This window comes from Cebidichthys violaceus, unplaced genomic scaffold (assembly GCF_023349555.1).
Source record: "Cebidichthys violaceus isolate CVI_PGR_0920_01 unplaced genomic scaffold, fCebVio1.0.p SCAF_232, whole genome shotgun sequence".
Classification (NCBI taxonomy): Eukaryota; Metazoa; Chordata; class Actinopteri; order Perciformes; family Stichaeidae; genus Cebidichthys; species Cebidichthys violaceus.
In genome coordinates, this window is record NW_027176409.1 from 45,461 (window position 1) to 72,862 (window position 27,402).

The 27,402-nt window shown below is 42.9% G+C and overlaps 3 protein-coding genes across 3 annotated transcripts; 1 reads left to right on the top strand and 2 right to left on the bottom strand.

Annotated features, from left to right (window-relative positions):
- Positions 1–568: 568 nt before the first annotated feature.
- On the top strand, positions 569–3,973 carry lgals2b (lectin, galactoside-binding, soluble, 2b). The gene is made up of 4 exons (XM_068719224.1): positions 569–673; positions 1,990–2,063; positions 2,222–2,393; positions 3,539–3,973. Exons 1-4 carry the CDS (start codon positions 671–673, stop codon positions 3,683–3,685), a joined length of 396 nt encoding a protein of 131 aa, XP_068575325.1. The 5' UTR covers positions 569–670; the 3' UTR covers positions 3,686–3,973.
- A 1,580-nt stretch (positions 3,974–5,553) lies between these two features.
- Positions 5,554–6,621, bottom strand: uts2r4 (urotensin-2 receptor 4). Its single transcript, XM_068719229.1, has one exon. The coding sequence runs from the start codon at positions 6,619–6,621 to the stop codon at positions 5,554–5,556; it is 1,068 nt and encodes a 355-aa protein (XP_068575330.1).
- A 1,440-nt stretch (positions 6,622–8,061) lies between these two features.
- On the bottom strand, positions 8,062–23,504 carry zgc:92360 (uncharacterized protein LOC436988 homolog). Its single transcript, XM_068719228.1, has 11 exons — positions 23,008–23,504; positions 21,561–21,691; positions 20,772–20,863; positions 17,651–17,733; positions 17,430–17,542; positions 14,892–15,038; positions 14,057–14,140; positions 13,859–13,921; positions 12,108–12,179; positions 10,801–11,032; positions 8,062–9,205 (listed from the first exon to the last, which is right to left on the bottom strand). Exons 1-11 carry the CDS (start codon positions 23,093–23,095, stop codon positions 9,177–9,179), a joined length of 1,134 nt encoding a protein of 377 aa, XP_068575329.1. The 5' UTR covers positions 23,096–23,504; the 3' UTR covers positions 8,062–9,176.
- Positions 23,505–27,402: the final 3,898 nt, after the last annotated feature.

A 27,402-nucleotide genomic window follows, 5' to 3' on the forward strand; every position in this document is an offset into this window, starting at 1 on the left:
AAAGAGAATTCTTCTGTGAATACATGTCGGCCATGCAATAAAAAACAAAGACTTGGTTGGGTGTTTCCCCCTTTCATCTTTCCTTTTCCCGGTTCCAGTTTGTTTGCATATATTTAAATGTGAAACGCGTGATGATCACTATGTATGTGCATGTATGTACGTATACATGTTCCATATCAACACGTTTTGCAATTTGGACAGTACAAATATTCAAGCCAAGTATTTTTTTTTAAATGCCTATACACCGTTAATGTGTATACTGCATAGGTGCCTCCCAAAGGCTTGTTAATAAATATGATGTTCTATTTAGGCATCAAATGAACTCATTACATTATCATAAACAGGCAGCGCAAGTAACCAGCTGACGGACGTCTCGTGAGTCATAAGTGACTGTGGTTCATTCTGAGGACAGAGTGAACTGAAAATATGACTTCATTGTCATTAATTAATTGTCATTGTAAACAATCCTTTTTGAGTGACGATCCAAAACCGACGTGTGTCGTGAAGCCGAACAATAACTGGGTCCCTGTAGGGTCAAATATGGACCTGCTTTCTGTACAACCCTTTCCTCGTCGGTTGGTTCCTCCCAGCGCCGGCGCTCTTATATAAACAGCTCACCTGCTCGCAGAGCTTTAGTCATTGGAGGCACAACCCACTGAAGACAGCCAAGATGGTAAGCTTCCTCCACGGGACGGTTCTTCACTCTCCACATGGACAAATACCTGCATTCATTGACCTTGTTTCTCCTTATCTCAGTTATTTCTTTATACTCAGCTTAAGTTAGATGCTGTACGTCTTACTTTAAGGTAGAAGTGGTCAAATTTAAAGAGGTTTGTGTTTTTTGCAGAGTTCTTAACTTATTCACTATATTTTGTAAAAGTGCTGTAGCTTGAATTCAAGTGTTTGGTTGAGCCCGTCTACTTTTTCAGGTTCCGTTATTCTTTTCTATTTTTCATAGATCTCGTATCTCGTCAATGATTAACATTCATTTCAGAGTGACACGTGACACTTTCTCACTTCTACAGGGTGTCAACGACGTGTAGATCAAAACCAAAGCTTCCCTGCAAAATCTAAAATGTCAAAATCCAAATACTTGGTCCTGAGCCTCTTTAATCCCTGTGAGAGTAATATGTATTGTAAGGTATAATATGTCTGGGATGTTACACACTGCTCCTAAATAGTTAGTGTGATTCAAACCCCTGCAGAGATTAATACACTGCTACTGAACTTAATTATTGTCCAACATCCGGCCTGTGTAGTCAATGATAAACCAGTATTGAGCTGAGATAAGGGGTGACTGAATACATTGTGAGCGGTGCAGAGGTCTCTATAGGTGTGGTGCAGGTTTATGGGGGTCAGGATATTGAAGTTCATGTGTAACTCGTATCAGGCGGTGCCCAGCAGACAGACAGGAGGAACAGTAATGAATGGAATTTATTGCTTTATTGATTAGGCGAACAATTGAACTGACTTTGGAGAACATTCCTGGTACGCCATGCTGTACACCATGGTGTTCTCTTTCCTCTGATGTTCAAACTGTTAAAATCAAAGATTTTTTTAATCAGGTTTGCTAAGCCACGCCCACATCTTTCACAGAGGTGTGGTGAATGTATGTATCTGTCTAGTGTCTGCAGGTCTACTGTGGCAGAAGGTTGATGCGTGGCCGTCTTTTTATGGTTTTATTGTCCATATATATATATATATACGACGACCACATGTCGAGGGACAAATACGGCGCCTTCCTGTTTCTGTACTTTTACAGCCGAGGGCACTGATCCACCCGGGTTGATCATCAACAACTAAGAGAAGAGCACCACCGGTTCTCCCCCACACAGTCGTCTCTGTTTGTCTCTAAAGCATGTAAATTATATGGCAAAGACCAACTCGTTCTGAAGTTAAATAGGCTTCTGATTGAAATGTCGGCCATCCATCCATCCATCCATCCATCCATCCAGTTCCCATTCTCCTCTTTGTCTTCTCTCTTTGCAGAAAGTTACGAACATGACATTCAAGGAGGGGCAAGAGTTCAAGATCCGCATCAAGCCCAAGGACGACTGTAGTTCGTGAGTTCCCCTTAAAAGCGATCAAGCAGTCAATGGTTCTGGATTCGGTTACGTGGATTCGGTAACTTCCTACGTCAAGAGGAAGTTGCCACGGCGTCAAGGTTTCCCTTTTTTCATTGTACCCTTTTCACCTCCGTGTTCCTTCCTCCTTTTTGCAGCTTTTCCATCAACATCGGCCACGACTCTGACAACATCGCGCTGCACTTCAACCCCCGCTTCGACAGCAACGGTGACACCAACGTCATCGTCTTCAACTGCTTGTCCGGGGGATGCTGGGGCGACGAGCAGCGCGAGGGACACTTCCCCTTCGCGCGTGGGGAGGAATGCAAGGTGTGTTGTGGGAGAGAGTGTGAGGGAGTCAATACTAGTGTGTAATCTCAAATAATTCAGTTAAAGCCCGATACCAACAACCATTGTTGCCATTGAAGGTTTCTGAACCAAAGACACCTTTCATAGATGGGTTTCATATCAGCCTTGTATCACAGAAATGCACTATGACACGTGGATAATGTTGGGAAACGATTGGTTAGGTTCAGGCCACGGATGTATACTGAGAACTAGATACCGGACCTCAAGATGCCGATTCAGTCCAATGAGAATTGCTCGCTTGGCGAATACTTCCAATAAGTTCTCTAACTTCCTGGTTTACTCTCGGGGTATGCCGCCCGCGAGTTCCCGCTCGGCCCACAGACTTTACGTTTTGATGACGTCACACATTTTTTGAACCGCTCGTCTCCCCCCAGGGAAGGTTTTTCGACGTAAAACCTTCTCATACTATACGACCAAGAACGGTTGTATCGGCAAACCCTCTCAACCGAGGCAGGGTGCGTTTCATTGCTTGTTGTTTCACAGAAGAAGAACAAGTTATTTCTGCTTTCAGAGGTTAGACGGTTGTACTTTAAGCCACTTCTGTTTAATTCAAGAGTAAAAGAAAGTTCATATCTCCAAAAGAAAAGGTAGGTAGATGTGGTCCTGCCTTTAAATTCTGTTCCAGAAAGCGTTTCATCACTTTAATCTTTAAACATTGAATTCTGCACTGACCAAAATGACAAATATCTAATTCCAAATACAAAGTCAGGCACAGAACTACGTTGCGTTCTTCTGGATTTATCATTGTTGAGACAACAAAGGCTAAAGTTCACACACAGACCCGCTGTATTTTAAAGCTCATTTCTTTGAAGACCATTGGCAAATTACCTTTGCTCGTTTAATTGTAGTCGTTTGGCTCAAGTTCAAACTCCGTGATGTCTATTGGCCATAAGGAGGCTATTAATTCTGGGCTTGGTGTCTGTGCTGCAACACTGTTAAGTCAACAGCTGTCCAATCGTGTGCTGCTTCATGGGCTCATAAAACCTAAGAGCCGCTGAGAAAGAGAGATTATCTATCTCAGTCTTTCTTTTTACATCCTCTTATCTTTTTCTCCGTGTGAAATCAACTGAAACGTGACGCGCTCCCTCTCTCCTCCTCCTCTACAGTTTTACATCAACTTCAACAACGAGCAGTTTTACATCAAGCTTCCCGACGGCGCCATGATGAACTTCCCCAACCGACTGGGAGACGTCAAGTACAAGCACTTTGACGTCAGCGGCGACGCGAGGATCGTCGGCATCAAGATCAAGTAGAAGTTCTTGACTCTTGACCTGTCCACCTTGTGTGTGTGTGTGTGTGTGTGTGTGTGTGTGTGTGTGTGTGTGTGTGTGTGTGTTGCTTTAACAGTCTGCTGGACACTACTGAACCCAGGCCTTGTAATTAATTTTTTCTCCAGCTGAGGCGTGTGGTAAAAATAACACCAGAGTGCTGATGCTGTAATGAGACAAGACGACCTGAAGAGGGAGCCGCAGCGCATCTTACCTCACTGTGCCCACTCAACGTCTCAGGGTTTGTTAATAAACGCTGAGAAGAAAAGAAAAGTGTCTCTGTCTACATCTGTCACTCTCCAACACACACTAATGCATCTCCAACAATGAGTGTCAATCTACAAATGTCTGCTCTCTTAACTCTACATGCAACAGTCATGAAACAGTAATGACACATTATATAAAATAAAAGTACTCGTTCATATTTTGACTATTTGACCACAGCAGTGATGTTAAAATGCATGTAGGTATTTTAGTCAGACATGGTTATTTCATACACCTGTCAGTTATTGAGATTTTGGTCTATTTTGCTTCCATAACTGACCAAAAAACATCTAAAATACACATTTAGGTGTTTAATGTACTACTTCCTGTATTAGTGTCTGTACTTCATAGTTACCATTAGATGCATATTTAAGGCTAACATTTCAGAAAACTTTTAATAAAAAAAAAATTGTCTTAGTGTAAGTTATAAACTGGGGAATTTTCATGTTGATGTATATTAGTTACATGTTTATCCTATTCTCCCTTTAATGGAATGAAAACTCTTAAAATCAGATAAGAGCCGCTGAATCTGCATGATGACCATATATATGAGATGACTTACTACATGTGAACTCTTTAATAACTTGTATTATTGTATTGTTCTGCATACATCTATTCATCTGTGAATACATGTTTAAATTGGTATTAGACGTGGGCTCCATGGAAACATTGGAACTGAGCTGTAAATTGATCCTGAATGTGAATAACATGCTGTAGCGACTGTCAGTAAAGAGCAGATTGTAGAGGATGAAGGAGGGATGGATGAAGGAGGGATGGATGAAGGAGGGATGGAGGGAGGGACCGTATACGACACAGAGAGAGAGATGAAGTACATTCTCGCGGAGACAATTTGCAGGAGGACTCCAAGAAGCCGTGGCTCGAGGCTGAGGAATGTGACACGGTGCGACCACATTCCCAGAGAGTAGATGGAATCATCCTTTACATGTGTGTGTTTATGTGTGTGTGTTTATGTGTGTGTGTGTGTGTGTGTGTGTGTGTGTGTGTGTGTGTGTGTGTGTGTGTGTGTGTGTCACCTGGATGGCAAATAGACGAGTGAAGGGAGAAAAAAATGAGGCAGTTCTTAACATTTAATTTGTTAAAATTATCGCAATGTTCAGAGCAATTGTGAAGTATATAAGTGCCATGATGAATTCTGGCCACCAGTGTAATATTGTCCATATTGTAACTTTTTCAAAGCTAAGTGAAACCTTTTCAACTCACATTTGAACCCAAATATCAGAAGTTTTATAGAGTCTTTGAAATACATGTCATGATATGGGGATTGTTAGACAGGCATTTGTACTGTACATGCGGGGATAAGTATTAGATTATAATACAGAACAACCAGAAGACTTTCATGTCAGCAAGCATCCACCTGCTGCGTTGAGTGTCTCCGGTTCAACAGAGCAGGAAATGTGTCGCATCGCACCGAACGTGTCTGCAGCATCGAGAAAGTTTGTAGAAAATGTCACGTCAGATAACAAGCGTCTCACAAATATGTTCCACTTTTGTACACAATTACTACTACAGTAAAAAACGTCCTCTCTCAGGCTGACGAGCAGTACAAGCTTTCGTCATTTATTCGTCCACTAGAGCTCCTGCAGCGGCGTCGTCACAGCTGACACGGGGTCCGCCCTGCTTGAACCCACCGACTGACCTTTCTGGGCCAAGTAGTCTTTATAGTTCCGGGTCAGAAGAGTGTAAAGAAACGGATTGATGCAGCTGTTCCCGTAGGTCAGACACGTGACGAAGAAATTCACGTAGTTATGAGCGGCTGGAGAGAAAGACTTCAGGGACTCTGGAGAGAACAGTTTGGCTAGCTGCCACCCCCAGAAAGGCAAGAAACAAGCCCAGTAGGCCACAACGATGCAAAAGATCATTGACACCACTTTTTGTTTGAGTCCTCTCCTCCGGGCGGACCGGCTGCTGCCTCCTAAACTAGCCTGCACGGCCCAGTAGCGACTGGCCAGCCCCACGTACAGCCCGACGATTACCAATCCAGGAACTAGAACACTTGTTAGAAACAGGACGGTGAGATAAGCCTTGAAGGCCTCAGGGGTCCAGGTAGGGAAGCAGATCCTCTTCACCAAACCAGCCGCGGTTGGTTTGCCCTCGCTGAGTCGGATCATCACCATCATGGGAAGCGTCAGCACGAAAGACAACCCCCAGATGATCCCTGCCGCCAGCCTTCGCTTACGGGACGAGGACCTGTGCGCGCTGAAGGGCCTCGCCACGGCGCGGTAGCGCTCCAGGCTCATGGCCACCAGAATGAAGACGCTGGCGTGCATGGTGAGGAGGTCGAGGCTCAGCAGGATGCGACAGCCGGCCTCGCCAAACAGCCAGTCGTGGGCGACGTAGGTGCAGACCACGAAGGGGATGGTGGAGAGGTAGAGCAGGTCTGCCAGAGCCAAGTTGATGATGTAGACGTACATGGAACCTGTCCGGCGCAAAGCGGCCGAGCGGGTAATGATGAGCGTGTACGTGTTGCCCGCCACGCCCATGACGCACATGATCATCAGCGTGGCACCGAGCAGGAACGTCACCCAGAGGCCCCCGCCGCCTCCGCCGCCGCTCTCCTGGGACCCTCCATCTCCGGCCCCTGGGCTCGGGACTAGGTCCAGCTGTGGCGTGATGGTGGCATTAGGAGTGCAGTTCATCGCAGGGTCACAGGTCAAAAGGTCAGAGGAGCTGTTTCACGGTTGGCTCCCGCATTCAATTGGCAAAGGTTTTAAAGTCTGTACGAACATTTCAGGCAGTGATGCAAAAACGCCGATTGAGGATGATTACGATCGTTTTTTAAAAGTACGTCCAGCACAATCCAGGGGAGAAGCATTGCTTTTACAATTTTGTTAAATTCTATAAATTGTTGGAGATAAATCCAAAAAGAACAGCACTAATGGGCAACAGAAAGTACAGCACTGACATGGCCAGCAGCTTCAGCGACTACGCAGCGTCTCCAAAAATAAGGTCCTCATCCCAGCCATGATCCCCGTCTGTCTCCAAACGTGTCGAGATGGGACGCTGCCTTTCAACTGCGTTAAAGCTCCTGCAGCGCAGAGCTGTGCTTGATCAGGACTTCCAGGGAGAGTCTCATCGTGTCCCTTTCAGCACATGCAGAATAAACCTGACCGGTTTTGGTTGTTTTGTCTTCTCGATTGCACCGAGTGCGGGTTGAATCATCAGCTGTACTACATCCAGTCAGAAGTCTTCTCTGTTCCAGATTTCTACTTGCATAAAGACGGTTTAGTGGTAGAGATCCTTCGCTTCATCCAGATGATCCACGTTAACGCTGACTGGCGCTCCTCCACACCTCCGTTTCCGTTCGGTCCATTTGACTCCCTCCCGTTTGGTGGAAGACTTTTGTGTCTCAGTGTGTTTGGGGTTCTCCTGGTCACTCTCCCTCCTCTCCTTCTTCTCTCCTCCGTCCTAACTCTTTCTCACCAGGGTGAAAAACTTGCAATAGCCTATAGATTTATGAGGTATTCCTCTCGGGCCTCACGGGTCTGCTGCTTCTGTAGTTTCAGACACTCAGAAATCCCTTTTTTTTTTCTTGAGAGATCTTTAAGAAAATCTGGCAACCGTTCATGAGTCTGATGAAAGTTAACTGTCAGCTGAGCAGCTGTCTATGTGCTGCTCTGTCAAAAACATTTCATTTATTATGAAGATAATAAAAAAGAAATAAGAAATCACCGATTGTCCACAACCACACACAGATCCAGGTCCAACAGGTAAACACACCCTACAGTTGCATACATAACAGAAGGAGTATGTATTAATTTCATCTCTTATTACAGGTATAAGCTCATCATCTGCTTTCTTTGTTTGTTGCTGGAATCCTTATTCTTAGTTCATTTAGAATTAAAGAATATAACTTTCTGCCAATTTAACTTAAATATATATTGAAGGTCATAGTGCAGGAATTCAGATCTCTATATTTATAGAATAAAACCCACACAGAATAGTGTGTAAGTTTATTTCTAGAGATGCACTGGATGGGTTCAGGGTGGTCTGTTTGAGGAGAGTGACAATGTGCAAAAAGCGAATATTTTTAATATGATTTAATAATATATTTGTGCACAAATTTGTACAGAGATTCCTTGACAGCTTCCGGAGGAAATATTTTTATTAAAGACCATCAATATTTTCATGTGGTACGTCAGTCAGTCAGCTCAAGTATAGAAATGCCTTTAAAAAAAGAAAGGAGACACCACTTCTTCAAACAAAAAAAAGAAAAGGAAAACAGTAAAATACCACAAAAATGTGTCAATTATATCTTTATATCCAAGTTACTTTTTACTGGAAGTATTTTAACAAAGACTTAGTGTACCGTCTGCCACAAGGAGGCGCTGTTACACCATGCAATGGCTTGCAGTGCTTCCAATTCCTCCGTCCCAATGCATGAGCAAACCTCCTTTAGTGTCTTTGACGGACGTACTCGCATGTCTCAAAAACTACTTACAAAATCACCATTTGTCCTCAGAGACAATATAAAGGTAGCGGTAGTGTTAGGACTGAAACAACACACTGAGAGCTGGAGCTCACACACTGGACTGCAATACTTCTGCTGAATACAAATGTTCTAGAGAGCAGTTACAAAAGTTTACATAAAACAACCGATGAATACAATTGCTATCATGAAAGTAAAAATATAATTAGAAAAAGATCAGAAGGATTGTTTGAGATACAACTGTTTTCTGTCTTGTTGATGGTCGGTACCCGTCTGACCCATTTCCCTCCCCGTACCTTATGAGTGTTACTCAATCATCCCAAAACACTGAGGCTTGATCTCACATCCATCATCTAACAAACCAAGGAAATTCCAACCGCATTATTTTACCATAATATAAAAATCAATCCTCTGGCACACAGGACGATTTGTACACTACAGTAAAACATCAAAGCTGTCACCATAACAAAACCAAATACAAATAGTATGATTATCACTGCACATTTATGTGTTTCTAGTTATTTTGGCTGGACAATGTTTTTCCATTTACCCCCAAAAAATGGCCTTGGTCCTCTCGTTTGCATATCTAACCAAATTCCCAAAGAGCACCGTTGGGACTTGGGACAAGCTCCGGTCTGAGCACATTAGTGATGAAGGTCAGATTCTGGTGCAGTGGGTTGCTCAGTGGCAGAACTGATGTGGGTCCGGTGTCAGATTGGTGATTGGCTGAGAGGAGAGGAGGTGGTCCCGCAGGCCTCTGGTCCATCAATGCCTGTGCTTGAACAAGGCTTCCACTTTAACACAAATCAAAGTCCAAAGTTAGAGAGAAATGCTCTTTTATCCAAATAGACAAATCATTGTGTATGACTAATGCAATAGAGCCTCAGGGTTTAAAGAATTGTTCTTCTCACATTCATTCTTGTGATTATTATAAGGACATAAGTGTAGTCTTGTATTGCTCTACAAAAGAAATGTACTGGAGAACACTGCTCTCTAACGTAAGATGCAAAACTAAAACGATCCACCGTTGGATTCATATTTTATAGCACAGAGTTTAGGTAATTCAACACGTCGTCATTCCTGAACGACAGAATATGTTGTTTGCCAATGAGTCCCACGACGACATTATGACCCTCCTGTTTCACGTTGCCAAGCTGAACTACTTGAGTTAGAAAAAGATCAAGGGTTGAGTTCAAACAGGTACGCTTGTTACATAGTATACGTAACGAGGTAACGTACAACATATTTACGTTAATTACCAACTAACGTAAATATGTTGTACGTTACATACTAACATAGTTACATACATTACGTACTAAAGTTGTTACATACGTTACGTACTAACATAGTTACATACATTACGTACTAAAGTTGTTACATACGTTACGTACTAACATAGTTACATATATTACGTACTAAAGTTGTTACATACGTTACGTACTAACATAGTTACATACATTACGTACTAAAGTTGTTACATACGTTACGTACTAACATAGTTACATACATTACGTACTAAAGTTGTTACATACGTTACGTACTAACATAGTTACATACATTACGTACTAAAGTTGTTACATACGTTACATACTAACATAGTTACATACATTACGTACTAAAGTTGTTACATACGTTACGTACTAAAGTTGTTACATACGTTACATACTAACATAGTTACATACTAACACAGTGACACGTTACATACTAAGATGTTACATACGTTATGTACTACTGACGTTACGTACATTACATACTAACATAGTTACACACGTTACGCACGGTATGTACTAACATTGTTAGGTGCGTTTTGTACTAACATAGTTATGTACGTTTCACAATAAGTTACATACTTTATGTACTAACACATTTACGATTGTTACTAACGTTACATACTAACATAGTTACATACTAACAGTGACACACGTTACATACTAAGATGTTACATACCTTGTTACATATGTTACATACTAACCTGAGTTACGTATGTAACTTAAAATAACTCAATGTGTTTCACACGGGACATGAACAGCAGTCTCCTGGGTGAATATCTATTGGATGATGAATTAACATTTTGATTGGACATTTATTTCACCACATCCACGAAGGATCTAGAAGCGTAATAGCCTCAAAGTGCCACCACCTCAGTATAGTGCACTATATTTACCATTATCATTTTATCTGACTGTTTGAATTATTATTGTGTTGAGTGTTCATAATTTTTGTGGTTTGATATTTATTCCGTGGTGAACCTGTGGAGCAGAGTATCTATTTGATGTGAAGCTATAAAAACACAGCAACAGCCGCTTACCAAAGAAGTAACCAGCAGCTGATTGTAAAGGCTAATAGCTCGTCAATATCTAATGACTGTTCAAAAGTTCTGAATTCTTACTTGTGTACTCCTGAGGGGACATCACAGCATTCATGACATCATTGAAGTGTTTCAGCCAATCCTGCTGCTCGCTCTCTGACTCGCAAGTAAACAGGAAGCTGCGCTCGGGTGTTTTTATGGTGATGCCGTGTTGCCAGGCGCCGTTGCAGTGGGTGCCGGCGGGCAAGCCGGGGGAGGCGCTGTAACCGTGGTCCTTGTTCCCCAAGAACGCCTCACCTTTGGCAAAGGCGTCCTTCAAAGGGAGGGAGAATGAGAGAAACGCAGGTTAAATGAATACTTCTGAATGGAAGGTGCTTCTCTCAGCTCCCAAACTGTTGTTTTTAGCCAGAACTAGCCTAGCCTAGCTGCACGGCTCTGTTGGCCTATTGGTCCGTCTTCCTCTTTGGTCCAGACTGAGATATTTCAACAACTACCGGATGGATTGTCATCCAATTGTCATACACACACTGATGGAAACAATAGGATGAATCCTATCGACTGTGGTGATCCCCTGACTTTTTGTGGTGACGTTTTTTGGCCCCCATTTACTTCAGTTCATCAGTGTTTTTATATTCTTTATTCACCGTGGAGGCATGCCAGAAAGGTGACACCACTAATCACCTCAAATAGATCTCTCTGTGTTCAGCAGAAGTGTGAACAAACTGCACTTGAATACACAGTGAACCATTGAATACACAACATCAAACATGTATCATTTCCAAGCAATCAAATTACACTTGCTTTGAGCTTCCTCCACATATTCCCAGTCCACACTCAACTTCACTAGACTTCCTCTTGCTTTCATCTGCCAGTATTTCTCGTGAAACACTCTCGGGGTAAGTCGGGCATTTCGGTCACCTATAACCGTTGCACCTCTCCATTGAACTATTTCATCAGCCACAATGCTAAGCTAATCTGTCTTAGCTATCTGATGGGTATTTAGCCAAGTCTTGGGCAATCTGAGCCGCCCCCCTCTCAAAGCACGTCTCTGTGATAAAAGCCCCACTCCAAATCTTTCAGCGACTCAGAATCTTTATCAACGTCTCTACGATATCACACGAATGAAGTTGTTACAGGACAAAGCTACGTACGTACTGTAAGGTCATGGCAACTAAAGCCACATGTATAATAAAGTCATGTATAAATGTAAGGACCTTATATCACCCCGAACATCATCTCCTTAATCTAACTCTCCATGGTGTTCATTCATATCAGCGAGACGTTGTTGTTGGTCGTTAGAAAATGAACTAAAGACTTGAAAGAGAAAAACTGATGTCTAGTCGGAAGTCTTCCTGATGTGCGTAGGCGTGTGTAAAAAGATGCCATACCAGCGGGTCTTTGAAGTACATGAGTCGCCTCTGGTCCAGAGTGAACCAGCGTTTCTTGAAGCCTTCCGTTTGCTGGAAAAGACAAAGAAGTTGACAGAGACAGTCAGACATGAGGCGAGAGAGAGACACACAGAGCAGCTTTGTACCGAAGCTGGTGTCTGTCTGGTTTTTACATTTAAAAAGTGAATCATAAGCTGCTCTTCAATGGACTGTTCACGCATCAGAGTTCAGCTGATACTTCATCTAAGACCGTCGATTATTAACGACTTAACGCTCTGAAGCTGTTGAAATGTTTGGATCACAATCCTGGAAACTAATTCTACAAATAGTACAACAGGAATAATATTAGTGAAGCCTTGGTCTTTATCTGCACAAAGACTGGCTTTAAACACAATGAATAGACACGCACAGCATTTGAACGTTGATTTAAAATTCAAACGTTCACGTTATGAAGCTTCTAACTATTCGGTACAGCTCTACCAACAACACTGAAATATTGAATATGGATGGAGAACAGGGCTGAGTGTGTGCTGCTGGTGTTTTATTTATGACTGCAGCCTCATTCCACCACTTTGTCAAGAATACTGAACCAGTAGTGTAAGATTTCTCCTGTACCTGTCCTTTGAAATAACTAGACTAAGTGTCGGTGTACTTTCCGTTGGTGCTTAGTACCGAAGCTGCCGCTCCTCTTGGCAGCCCCGTCTGAATGTTTATAGCATCAATTTCATGAAACTCGTTAACAGAAATTTGAGAAGACGAAGAGAGAGTGATCTACGGTGGAAGATTCAGCACCTCCTGAGAGTTTACTGAAGCAGCTTCACTGCTGCCAAACTGTCCTCGTAAAAGTGTTTGATTCTCTCCTCGTGGCACAAGCCTGAGCCACCGACGTTCCCTTCTCAATTTCGCCGGTGACTCCTTCCACAAATATGTCTCACTCGTGCGTGAGGGAAATTAATTCATGACATCCATTTAGCATATGGGCCCAAAGCAGCACGCTAGCGGGTCCTTTCATCTCTCGGCCCGACAGACGGAGATTAAACAGAGTCTGAGTCTGTCTGGAAACAGAACCGGTTTATTCGCTGCCGACGATCAGGTTTCTGGATCCTGTGTGCACGTATTCTAATATTACACTGTGCACGACTGCATGGCTAAGTACAAACGCCTCTTTGTGCATTTGCTTGTTCCCGACATATGTTTGTATTTCTGTGTGGATTCGAGGGTTTGACACTTCACGATTCACGAGTTAACCTCTGAGCCCAGCTCCCGTTCACTTAAAGCAGGCGGCGACCTCCGGTTCTGCTGAGTGAAGCCAACGCAAGTGTGTTAAAGCTGCATTCTCTCTAGTGTCCAGCAGGGGGCGACTCCTCTGGTTGTATAGAAGTCTAGTCTAAAATGACTCTACTTCTCTCTTGATTTATTCCCTCAGTAAACATTGTAAACATGAGTTTATGGTCTCAATCTCTAGTTTACAGTCTTCTTCAATACAGCATGATGTTCATTTAGTACATTATGCTCCATTTAGAGTCAAATCCATCCATTGGTGACTCTAATACACAAGGATCCACATGTACTGATATCAAAAAACATCAATCTGTGTACTTGATGCTGATGTTGTAAGAGCCTCAGAGTAACATGTAAGTAAATGAACATATAGCAAAGAAGAAAAAGAACATATTTACACTTAAAGCTTGACAGTGCCTATGTATCTGTGTGTGTGTGTGTATCTGTGTGTGTGTGTGTGTGTCACTTGCCCTGGGACCTGTCTTCTCCATGTACCCTTCCTTCAGAAAGTTCCGGGTAAGTTTGGGCACCAGCTGAAAACAAACAAGCAAAGTGAACGAAAAACACCACGAGGATGCAAAAAGTATAAATACAGTGTGTGTGTGTGTGTGTGTGTGTGTGTGTGTGTGTGTGTGTGTGTGTGTGTGTGTGTGTGTGTGTGTGCTCACCTCAGCATCGGTAGCCCCAGGAAAGGCCACCTTTAAATAGTGAAGCTGAACTGCACGAATCGCATTAAACCAGTCCACGATCTCCTGATGGAGACAGAGAGACAGAGAGTCTTCCATGAGCTGTTCCTGTGAGTATTGATGTTCCTCTCTACCGCTCAGAGACAACGGAGGTGTGTGTGAACCGTTCACAACGAGATATATATATATACAGTATGTTATATATATATATATATATATATATATATATATATATATATATATATATATATATATATATATATATATATATATATATATATATATATATATATATATATATATATATATATAACATACAGTATGTTTTATATATATATATACATATATATATATATATATATATATACACACACACACAGTATGTTATATATATATATATATATATATATATATAACATACAGTATGTTATATATATATATATATATATATATATATATATCGATATATATACCTATATATATTATATATATATTCGCCACTTATTTAAAGCCATTTTTTTCTCTTTTTTTTCAAAGTGTGATTATATTATTTAAAGTCCGTCATAGTGAAAACAAATATGAATCTTTATACATTTTCTAAATCAGAACTGATGACGCTGCGTTTGTTGCAGCGGATTCTCGGATGTCGGACCACCAAAGATAACTTTGCAGCGGATGCTTTAAGTTAAGTGGAAATAAAACAATAAGGTTTATTTCTCTTTATGTTCGTCATACGCACTGATTACCACACACACACACACACACACACACACACACACACACACACACACACACACACACACACACACAGACACACCTTGCCGTTGTCATGGTAGACAAAGATGTTGCGGGTGCTGTAGTCTTTGAGGTAGGTGATCTGCAGGCCGTTGGGGTTCCCTATCTTCTCATGCTGGAAGGTGGCGTTGATGGTGTCCACCTTGATTACTGCTTTGGGCTCCTTAGCCTGCAGCAGAGAGGGAGGAGTCTTAAATCTACATGTGAGTGAATATTTAGCAGCTAAATCAATCAGTTTACAGCATATATTTAACCTTTGTTTCTTTATAACACATTTAATACTTGACTTGTTTCTTTACAGGGTTTGTATAAAGGTGATACAGTAGTTTATGAATATGAGATATGAGTTTATAGATAATTACAATCCCTCCTCTCTATATATAAATAAATAATCAAAACATGAATTATGACAATTATACAATGAATTAACCTCATCTTGCTTTCCTTGTTTTGATCGTTCGTGTTAATTAACTTCTTTACTTTTTGCTGCCGCTGCTTCACCATAAAGAGAGTATAGTTATGAGTCAAAGTGTGTGCAGGGTGTCGAGGCATGGAGCCACATTCTGTGCTCCTTCTAACCATGAAAATAATATCTGGAGCTATTATCCACACGTCAGTCCGCGTCACTGATACCCATCATGTCTGAGAGAGACACTAATCCCGGCTAAGCCTGCGTGGAGGCCGCCGCTCCGTCCCCACCTGAATTTAAATCACAATCCGTGAACGTTCAAGAGGCGCGACGGATCATAAGACCCACGGGTCGGATCAGCACGAAGTATAAAAACGGAGCAAATACAACTTTTAGATCATTGAGCCGCCAATACTGAATATCGATCGTTGATGATCCATATTAACAGATTCAGATTCCTTTGTTGTTTGATTACAGCAGCTGGTATACACGGATCCATCGTCCCAAAAATCATTTCAACGTTCTGAAGTCAGTGAACCCTCAAAAACACTAAATGTCATCCTTTGTTTTAGTCATTTATAGAGTTTTATTTTTTATTAGTTTTGGTGCATTGTCATCTTTTGCTCAGTGAGTACTGAATGTACCTGAGTATTTAACACAGCTCAACAATGTTCTGAAACCCAAACCAGCTCACCGGCTTTAAAGAAAAGCCCCCAAGCACCTGAGCGACACTTTGACTTTTATCACTGCTGTGACTGTGAGAGAGTAACCTGGAGAACCCAATATACCACAAAGAAGAACACAGGCCTTTAGAACCCAACATACCACACAGGAAGAACACAGGCCTGGAGAACCCAACATACCACAAAGAAGAACACAGGCCTGGAGAACCCAACATACCACACAGGAAGAACACAGGCCTGGAGAACCCAACATACCACAAAGAAGAACACAGGCCTGGAGAACCCAACATACCACACAGGAAGAACACAGGCCTGGAGAACCCAACATACCACAAAGAAGAACACAGGCCTGGAGAACACAACATACCACACAGGAAGAACACAGGCCTGGAGAACCCAACATACCACACAGGAAGAACACAGGCCTGGAGAACCCAACATACTACACAGGAAGAACACAGGCCTGGAGAACCCAACATACCACACAGGAAGAACACAGGCCTGGAGAACCCAACATACCACACAAGAAGAACACAGGCCTGGAGAACCCAACATACTACACAGGAATAACACAGGCCTGGAGAACCCAACATACCACACAGGAAGAACACAGGCCTGGAGAACCCAACATACTACACAGGAAGAACACAGGCCTGGAGAACCCAACATACCACACAGGAAGAACACAGGCCTGGAGAACCCAACAGACTACACAGGAAGAACACAGGCCTGGAGAACCCAACATACCACACAGGAATAACACAGGCCTGGAGAACCCAACATACCACACAGGAAGAACACAGGCCTGGAGAACCCAACGTACCACAAAGAAGAACACAGGCCTGGAGAACCCAACATACCACACAGGAAGAACACAGGCCTGGAGAACCCAACAGACTACACAGGAAGAACACAGGCCTGGAGAACCCAACATACCACACAGGAATAACACAGGCCTGGAGAACCCAACATACCACACAGGAAGAACACAGGCCTGGAGAACCCAACATACCACACAGGAAGAACACAGGCCTGGAGAACCCAACAGACTACACAGGAAGAACACAGTTCTGGAGAACCCAACATACCACACAGGAATAACACAGGCCTGGAGAACCCAACATACCACACAGGAAGAACACAGGCCTGGAGAACCCAACATACCACAAAGAAGAACACAGGCCTGGAGAACCCAACATACCACACAGGAAAAACACAGGCCTGGAGAACCCAACAGACTACACAGGAAGAACACAGGCCTGGAGAACCCAACAGACTACACAGGAAGAACACAGGCCTGGAGAACCCAACATACCACAAAGAAGAACACAGGCCTGGAGAACCCAACAGACTACACAGGAAGAACACAGGCCTGGAGAACAGGAGGAAAATCCCACAATAAAAAAAGACATTTGTCTGCCGAGTGGAAATCTATATCCAAAAATGAGAGTGAAAAACTGCTGCTTACGTCATATTTGATGAAATACTTCAGAGTCCCCTCCCGCTCCGAGAGGACGAATCGCCTGCTGAGGAACTGCCCGTTGTCCCGCCCCCTCTTCATCAACATGCCATCTCTAGTTCCTGCAGAAAAAAATCAGCAAAGCTCATTCGTTATCAGCGTGTGTGTGTGTGTGTGTGTTTAGGTGTGTGTGTGTGTGTGTGTGTGTGTGTGTGTGGGCGCACACTCACCTTCCTCATACGTGAAGTTCTTCCCAGGCTCGGAGAACTCCTTCCTCTCGTACTTCGCTCTAATCCACTGCTCCCTCAACGTCCTGAACACACAGAAGACAGACGACATGTCAACAGAGCGAGCTTGTAGAAAGACGAGCAGCTGTGAGCAGACTGAGAGACATCTTGTGTTACTTTGAGGAGGACGAGGAAGAGGATGTGTGTTTAGTGATAATAATGATGTTTGTCTGTTTCACTTAGCTTGAAATCTGAATAATGTTGCAAAATTGACAGTTTTGAAATGTCAATGAAGTTGTCTTGTCCTCAAAACAATGATTACAAACATTAGAGTTAGCATTATCTATTTGTTATATATTTAAAAAGTCTTGATACTTTAGAAAAATTACAAAAAATAATATGTTCATATTCAAACTATATACATATCTCAACATTTCTAATGTCTGTATAATTTATGTCAACTACGTTACTAACTGCAAACCCCCTGCAACCAAAACATGTAAATACTATTTATGTAAAATATACTCTCAGGTCTCACTTCATGTCCTGGTTAACCTGTTAGAAGTATAAATGAGAACATATTAAAAACTAGATTAATTGAAAGTCAACAAACAGCAAACTTGACGAAGGAACAAAACCCTGTGTGAAGAAATCCTTTTCTTTGTCTTCAATTCACTCGTTTATCTCCGTCTGTGTGTGTGTGTGTGTGTGTGTGTGTGTGTGTGTGTGTGTGTGTTTGATCCTAATTTGATTCTCACAGCAGACAAACTTTAATTTTCACAAAAAATCCAACGAGTCCAAGCTGAGTCAGCTCTTTTTATACACTGAACCAAGAAGGAATACGATGTGAGAGGCCAAGTGTTTTCTTCTCAGCCACATTCCTCTGCACCGGGCCCACTAATGATCAAAGAAGGTGCTTCAAGTGTGTGTGTGTGTGTGTGTGTGTGTGTGTGTGTGTGTGTGTGTGTGTGTGTGTGTGTGTGTGTGTAAGAAGGGCGTGGAGGTCTGAGTTGCCCTCAGGCAAATTCAACACTCGCACTCGTGTTTTCCTCAGTCAAGCAAAGACTTTGTCAACCGATGGGTTATACATGAGACGTTTTTTTTTGCTCTTATCCAATAAAAATCATTCCCTGCTTCATTTTAACACAATTCCTAACATTCCTTTCTGGGAGCTGCAGCGGTGCAGCCACAGTAACACACACACACACACACACACACACACACTAGACAGAGACAGAGAGTCTTCAGGTGATCTGGAGGCAAAGAGACAATCAACAACAGAAAACTCTCCACAATATGGCAGACAATCACTGTATTTAAGGACTTATTACACAACTTGCACATCAGTGGTCTTTTCTCTCGTCACAGTGCTTTCTATGATCAAATAAAGTTGTTGTAAAATGTAGAAGTAGTTTCCCCTAAAGTTGACCTGAAGCGCCTGACGGTTTGTGACACACAGACTGTGGACGTAGTCAACTTGATGTCACTCATTGGTTTGTGGACGGTTTGTTTTTTGAAGGCTGGAGTCCATCTTGGAATAAGGCCGTCACCATGTTTGTTTGTTACTCTACTACTAGTCTACTGTTTGTGGATGAATTGTCAGCTACTCTAATAGCAGCTGTTAGTGAGGACGTGGCACACATAAAATCATGTCTCAAAGAATCTCACAAGTCGCAAACACGGACACCGGTTCCTCCAACGCCAAGAGGCTGACACTCAGGACTCAGTGGTTCAGAAGTAATGCTCCAAAACCAGATCGCATGGTGTTAAAGAGGAGTCTGCAGTAACAAACACTTCCTGTTCTCCTCTCTGGTCTTGCTGCTAATCACTTTATTTGTCATAATTCGGTGCAGTGTAATAATAAAATAAATAACTGATGCAAATTAAATGCATCACACACTACCGTCCCTCGTCGTTAGTAATATGAGGTGAATGTTTTCACTCTCTGCCATCCTTCAATCACAAACAAGACATTCAAAGGTCTCGCCTTTGTGATCTTAAAACTTTTATATGACGTTTAATAGATTCAATTATTAAACCACAACAAAGGCAGTTAGGTTGAATGATTAATAGGGAAACCTCGGACCACCTCTTCCTTCCAACCACCTCTTGATCCCAATTATCCGTTTTGCTCTTGTGATGCCGTGTCTTGACTGGCAAGATTCAAAGCCCGGACTTGAACTATAACTTGCCCAAAGCTTGAGCAAATCCACCTGCTAGAAAATCCCAAATAGAACTATGGTTCAGCACGCATGTGAACCTCAGATTAATGAGACAGCTTAACGTTAACCATCACAGAGTAAATAAAGTTTTAACGTTAACCATCACAGAGTAAATAAAGTTTAACGTTAACCATCACAGTGTAAATAAAGTTTAACGTTAACCATCACAGAGTAAATAAAGTTTTAACGTTAACCATCACAGAGTAAATAAAGTTTTAACGTTAACCATCACAGTGTAAATAAAGTTTTAACATTAACCATCACAGTGTAAATAAAGTTTTAACGTTAACCATCACAGTGTAAATAAAGTTTAACGTTAACCATCACAGTGTAAATAAAGTTTAACGTTAACCATCACAGTGTAAATAAAGTTTTAACGTTAACCATCACAGTGTAAATAAAGTTGTAACGTTAACATCAGAGTGTAAATAAAGTTTAACATTAACCATCACAGTGTAAATAAAGTTCTCCTGACGATGGTTCTCCTCCAGTATTCAGTAGAACGTGTGGTTCTAGTCTCTGATCTCTGATCATGTTTCATTGTTAACAACTAATCAAGAGGAGAGCTAGTAACGTTAGCAGCACCGCTCACGGCTAATCAACGGAGGTTCACTTCAATTACACTATGATGCCTTCAGGCTCTGCTCAGTGAACATGAGTACTGGCTGAAGGTACATTATAACGTTATCACGATGTGTTCACGTGTAATCTGTAAAATGTAGTTTTAGTGAGAAACTTGAATAAATCCAGTAGTTTTCACATTACTGTACAAAATACAATAACAATGTTTAAAACATAAAATGTATGAATTGTACATTTTATGGCATACTTTGTTGATGTGTGTGTGTGTGTGTGTGTGTGTGTGTGTGTGTGTGTGTGTGTGTGTGTCTATGGCTACTCACTGGCAGTCTTTGTGGGTCGGTTTGTAGTAGTAGACGGGAACAGCAGCCTCATATTTACTCCTCATCAGCTCGTTGCCATTCGTAGCCATGAACTAACGAACACACATGATGACGAGACAATTCAAGGATGAATGACACCTCGGCACATCACCGGACCGTTTTACATTTACAGACGTCAAATCTTCCTCACAAGTTAAGGGAAGAAACCTGAGAGCTGAGATGATGAATGCTACAAATATCTCCAGATGACGATGTGTACCAACGCCATTTATTATCTGGTTTCCATGAATCTGCTTCACGGTGGAATGTACTGGGCAAGACCGTGCTGCCCTGATGATTTATTTCCTCATAAAGAATAGAATGTTCTCACATGATTCTTCTTCATTTTAAGTGGTAGCTTTCGTAGTATTTTGTCTGTAGCGTATTTTTCCATTATTCCTCATAAGATCGATTTAGATCAGATTGTTTTTATGAGGGAGGACAAATGGTACACTACGGTGAAACAAGTTGGTTTTACTAGCGACCCAAACAGCGGTCTCCTGGGTGAACGTCCTGTGTTTGTTAGACCCGTCCATCAACCCTGACCTCCTCCCCACGCGGACTTTGTTGCCCCTTAATTAAACAACGTTACACGACTTCCTTCTTTGCTCCCGTCATAATTGTCACGGCCTCTAGGCGTCGCCGTCGTATCAATATTGTTCACTAAGAAGCAAAACTTTAGAAGAGTCAGAAGTGTTCTTCAGAAACAAGCAAGTCCACGTACTACTTTAGTGGGTGTGGCGGACTCACCTGCACCTCGTGGTCCTCCCAGTGGGACAGGCTCAGGGACTTGACCTTGCTGATGTTGGGGATGTTGCGGTGGATCCCGGAGCAGTCCAGGCAGATGAAGACGCCCAGGGAGCAGGAGCCCCACACGGGGTCTACAGGAGGACATGTGAGTATGTGGATGAGAGGAGAGACGCTGCGGTCGGAAGCTCCCATCAATTTCACTACATTTTATTTGTTTGTTCATCATAATGACGTATGACAGAATACACTCATCAACATGTGAAGAGGAAGCGTGAGCATTAAGAGCAGCAGACTTTGAGTCGATCACCAACCAGCTCCAGAGAGGAGAGACCAGATGGATGCTAAGCTAACCCAGCTAGGACCTGAAGGCTACTCCACTACCCAGCATGCTCCTGGTGGTCGGTCGCAGAACAATAAGACAGATGAAAGCAGCGGGAGGTCGGTGACTGTGACCAGAGGAGGAGGACTCTGTGTTTACGTCACGAGGACTCTGGTGTACCAGAGGAAGAGGACTCTGTGTTTATTTTTGTTTTGAGGTAATAAATCAAGAGAGAAGTAGAGTCATTTTCTCATAGACTTCTATACAACCAGAGGAGTCGCCCTCTGGTGGACACTAGAGAGAATGCAGCTTTGACTTCACTCGGTAGAACCGGAGGTTACCGTCTGGTCAGGACGGCGTTATCAGCTGTAACCTGCATACGAGCGCAGTGTGAGCTAACCAGTGGGGCGCGCTCACGTGCACTAAAAAGGTACGAGGCTGGCCGGCTATGTCAACAAAAGCAAAGAGAAGCTCTGATAACAACACACACACACACACACACACACACACACACACACACACACACACACACACACACACACACACAGTACATCTGTACAGAGACAAGAGTGGTTTGCTGCTACATTAAGGCTGTTAAATACAGCTCCTTTAAAGAATAACCAAAGACAGTATCTGCATTTATTAATATTAATAATAACTTTATTAATATAGCACCTTTAAAAACTGAGTTTAAAAAGTGCTGTGACGGACAAAGCAGCAAAATCAAAGCAAAAATACGTGGGCTCCAGGTGAGCCCGTCACAGGACCTCTGAGAGGACCTCCACAGTGAGGCGAGGAGCGCCTCACTCTGCGTGTCCACGCTCGTTGAACTCTCCCCGCCTCCACACAGAAGGCCACTGTGAGGCTCCTTCACTGCTGAGGAGCTCCACAGAGTCCTCTCACCTTCTCACCTCAGGTCAGAACAAACTAGATGTTCAGCAGGAAGCGTGTGACACCCTCACATTCACTGTGTTTAATGTTGAAGAAGCAAGTAGCGTGAAGCACTGTTTCATGTGGACACAGGTAAATCCCTCCGCACCTCCTGCACGTCACCCACTTATCCAAGATGTATTATTCTATATTATACATTCATATTTTAGAGCCAGTTAAAGATAGAGTTATTCTTACCAGGTGCGCCGCAGTCTGCGCAAGCGTCATTTCCAGGGTTTTGCAGGATCTCCCGCAGTGCTCGCGTGGCTCTGTCATTTGCCGACATTTTTCAGTTTTCAGATTCCTCCGCTTACAGAGAGAGAGAGAGAGAGAGAGAGAGAGAGAGAGAGAGAGAGAGAGAGAGAGAGGGAGAGAGGGAGAGAGGGAGAGAGGGGGGGGGCACCGTGTAGAGCAGGTAAGGTGTGTCTCCTCCTCGACTCCCCCCTTCCTGAGTCCTTCACGGGTGGGAGGGGGGGCAAGTCCGTACAGGTATGCGTCCTCAGCACGCGGGCACAAGTTGTTCCTCCGTCTGTTTTGAAGACGAACTCAAATCAAAGTCTCTTCACAAAAGTGTCTTCAAGGAAACGTCCCTGCGCTCTTGTCTTCCCCCTGCGGCCCCGGTAGAGAGCGCGTCCTGCAGCCCGGAGGTCTGGAGCCCAACGAGCCCGACCTGTCCGGAGGTGTGTGTGTGCGCGCGCGCGCGGGGAATGATAAGAGCCCTCACGAGGAAGTGAAATGTTCCGACTTGCTTTTCCGCATAATTTCGAGGTTAGATCGCTATGCGGGTCATCTCTCCTGGCGCCAAGTGTTGCAGCTTTAACACACAAAAAAGGGCGCAGCGATAAAGTAGATCCGTCACCTCGTCAAACTCATAATCACTTTACCTCGAAGTTAATACAATACGTTTATTGTTGGGTTTGATTTGTGATGAGACGCGTTATTCTGTTTAGGATGTAACATGAGAAGGAAGTCAATGGTACAGGATGTATAGGTGTGCACACAATGCAGCCACGTGTCAGTGTAATTAATGTGGGTCACATGTAGTGTCCTGACCTGAAGACAGGTCCAATAAAGAGAAGTCCTAATAGAAAACAATACAGTTTAAAGGGACAGGCCTTTAGGTCAATGTTTGATTTTGAAGTAATTCAACAGTATTTAGATTATTTCATGTATCCAATCAATAATTCATTTTCACATTACTAATTGCTAAACTTTCCACGTCATTTGTATTCAACAACGGACTGAAGTCTGACTCTGTTACATCTTTTTTGTTCATGTACAGATGGAGCAAAAAGTGCAAATCTTTCCTCTTGACATATTAAGTAGAATTCAATGTACAGTAGAGTAGATTTACTGCACCCTGACAGTCCGCCGCGTCGTTGTAGCTCTATGTTTTGGCCAGTAGGTGGCAACAGTTCACCACTTTTCTTCCTGTCTGTGGTTGTGTGTGTGTGTGTGTGTGTGTGTGTGTGTGTGTGTGTGTGTGTGTGTGTGTGTGTGTGTGTGGTTGTGTGCACAGGTGAGGCTGTCAAGCCTTTGCAGTCTAAATGTATCCATGTTTTAACCCAAATGTCCCTCCTCCCTCCTCTCAGATGGCAGTCAGGCTGATCCGACAGTCTGCGACCAAACCGGGGATTTGATATAATTTCTTGCGGTACCGGAATCCCCCCCCCATGACAGCTAAAAGGCTAATGCCCCGTTACCGAGCTCATTTGTCGACACCAGTCCAGCAGACAGCAGCTTGTTTGTGGTTATTCTGTCCTACCCCTGGTCCCTAAATCTCCCTCCTCTCTCTCTCTGACAGTCTCGGAGTCGGATACTAACAACATCGAAGCCGTGGGTCGGTCACATTTAATTGATCAGGGTTCAAGTCTGTGTGTGTGTGTGTGTGTGTGTGTGTGTGTGTGTGTGTGTGTGTGTGTGTGTGTTTCAGAGCACCTCATCCCTTTTACTCAGTCTGGAATGTGTTGCAAAATAACACCAGTCAAGTGATTTCTCTACAGATATAAATGACTACAGGACAAACTCCTGGACTTGTCTCCCTCTCTCTGTTTATCGTTTCTCATCTTCCTGTCAATAATTGATTTACTTAGTTCAATAAATCACTCTTTTGCACAGTTACAGTCAAACCACCGAACTTTTTTGACCGCACAATATAGTTGTATTTTCCACCTTATTTGCGGCAACAATTTGAAGCTAAACAAATAAATAAAAAGAAGCACAGTGTGTCTGTCTCTGTGATGATTTATATGCACGCAGTTGGTGGCATTTTGAGGCTCGCCGGGTGTGACAGGGACTAAATGGCAGCAGGTCCAGGCCATTAGTACGTGTCTTGCTGGGTGCTTCTGACATATCATGGCCTGTCTGCGGCTCTGCCTTTTTGAGTCTGGACTCTCAGTCCGTCCTGTGATATATAGCCAAACGTTAGGTCAAAGGAGTCGCCCCACAAAGTTTAAATCAATCCTTCCGAACTTGGTGCCGAATGTTTGAAGACTTTTAAATTTGAATGGATTAGTGCCGACGTCCAGCCGGGGGCTCGACAGTTAACAGTCGCCAGGCTGCCATAAGCCGCCATTTGCAACCATTTTCAGCGGCAGACACTTTTTAACATGTTCAAAAATAGCAACAGCAAACAGCAAAACCTGCACCCCAAAATAAATACAATTTCTGCTTTATGGTGTGTTTGACTCTAAATGGAGCATAATGTACTAAATGAACATCATGCTGTATTGAAGAAGACTGTAAACTAGAGATTGAGACCATAAACTCATGTTTACAATGTTTACTGAGGGAATAAATCAAGAGAGAAGTAGAGTCATTTTAGACTAGACTTCTATACAACCAGAGGAGTCGCCCCCTGGTGGACACTAGAGAGAATGCAGGTTTAAGACTCTTCCGCATTGACTTCACTTTTCAGAACTGGAGGTTGGGATTCAGCTATCTAAGAATTGGAGAGATGATGTTGGTGTCACTGGAGAGACCCACAATCCAAGGCTTCAATGCTGAACATTGACAACAGCTGCACTGCTGCTATTTTGTATTCCAGGAACTAAGCGTAAACTGCTAAGTATCAGATAAAACAGAAACTACAACTTTGTCTGCATACTGCAATAAACTTTTATTCTTTTACGTTACATTTCACTATTAAGCTGCCGTATAAATGCACATCTTGATTACTCAAAAACATAAGGTCACCAAACATTGTCAACCATATTTTTTGTTTCTGCAACCAAAAGCCACCAGCCTGGTAGCCTCTTTTAAAAGTTATTGTTGAGTCCTGTCAAGAGAAGGCTAAAAACAGACATGGGAGGGTCAGGAAGTCCGACTGACTCAGAGCAATAAAGAGCAGAAACGGTATCAACAGACGAGGGCAAAGACACATGAAAGCACATCAAACAGGCTTTGAACACCTGTGGTTACACCGACCTGGCCTTCATTAAAGCACATGTCTACTAGCTGGATATCCAAGCAGAGCATTCTGCATTACAATATGGTGCAATCCAGGACGACACAAACCGAATGCAGCTGTTTAGTGCTGGGATGTGTGATCCCACACAAAAAAAAGCTTCCGGTCAATTGTGAGGTTTCCATCTCTATGTAGCGCAAATTTGAACCAAAGAGAAGGCAAATTAATGAGCGCCTCCTATATGTGCGAATGTTAGGAGTCGGATGCATGAAATGACCAACAGGTGGCACTAATTCAGGTGCCATATAACCATAGAAGAGGAAGAAGAGGCCAGAAGAAGATGGTGACGTTAAAGGAGCTCTCAACAAACCTCAAATGATGGAAAACGATGTACAAAAAATAGGTTTGTGTCATGTATTACTGTCTCCATAGAACCATAGTCTCCTCATTGGTATCGGCTGCTATTTTGTGTGAGAAAGCACAATGCTACGTTTTTGGTTAGTTTTATGTAACAAAACCACTTGGTTAAGGTTGGAAAAAAAGATCAGTGTAACAACACAATGTAATGTAACAAGGTAACATATGTAGCGCAACAACGCAGCGCAACAGGCTTTTTCAGGAGTTTCAGCGTTAGCTTACACCAACCAGTAACAGCTAATGAAATCATTTCAGTTGACAAACTCTCTCTTTTCATTCTTCCAATTGTTTGCTTATTGGGGGCAAACGGTCAGTTATCAAGCAAATCATGTAATTTGGTTTTCTAGAGAAATTTGGATTACTGTGAACCGTGTCAACACAAAAACTGAACTATAACCTTAATTTGGTTGAGGTTACAGTAGATTGACAGACACAAAAAAAAGGTCAGAGGGGAGAAAGTAAAGACAAAAAGAGAGTCACTCCAGGAGAGAGGCAGAGTTTAGGTAAACTGAGAGGAAAGAAAAGACGGCATAAGAAAGGATGAGAGAAAAAGAGGAGCGAGAGGACCAGAGGGACACGGAGAACAGGAAACGGGGAGACAAGAGACCCAGAGAGCAGAGAGAGAAAGCGGAAGGGAGCGTATTACTGGTGGCAGACTCTGTCACGGAGTTAATGGGGTTTTGCCACTTCCTATCATCCCGCTGCCGTTTGAACCGTGGCCTTTGCATACAGAAAGATCATTAACTCTCAGCTCTGCCTCCTCCGGGGGC

Coding starts and splice junctions, on each gene's coding strand:
- lgals2b (XM_068719224.1), top strand. Junction 2,064..2,221: donor CCCAAGGACGACTGTAGTTC/GTGAGTTCCCCT, acceptor TCCTTTTTGCAG/CTTTTCCATCAACATCGGCC. Junction 2,394..3,538: donor CGCGTGGGGAGGAATGCAAG/GTGTGTTGTGGG, acceptor CCTCCTCTACAG/TTTTACATCAACTTCAACAA.
- uts2r4 (XM_068719229.1), bottom strand. CDS start 6,621: ATGAACTGCACTCCTAATGCCACCATCACGCCACAGCTGGACCTAGTC.
- zgc:92360 (XM_068719228.1), bottom strand. CDS start 23,095: ATGTCGGCAAATGACAGAGCCACGCGAGCACTGCGGGAGATCCTGCAA. Junction 21,692..23,007: donor CGCAGACTGCGGCGCACCTG/GTAAGAATAACT, acceptor GTCCTCCTGTAG/ACCCCGTGTGGGGCTCCTGC. Junction 20,864..21,560: donor GGGAGGACCACGAGGTGCAG/GTGAGTCCGCCA, acceptor TGTGTTCGTTAG/TTCATGGCTACGAATGGCAA.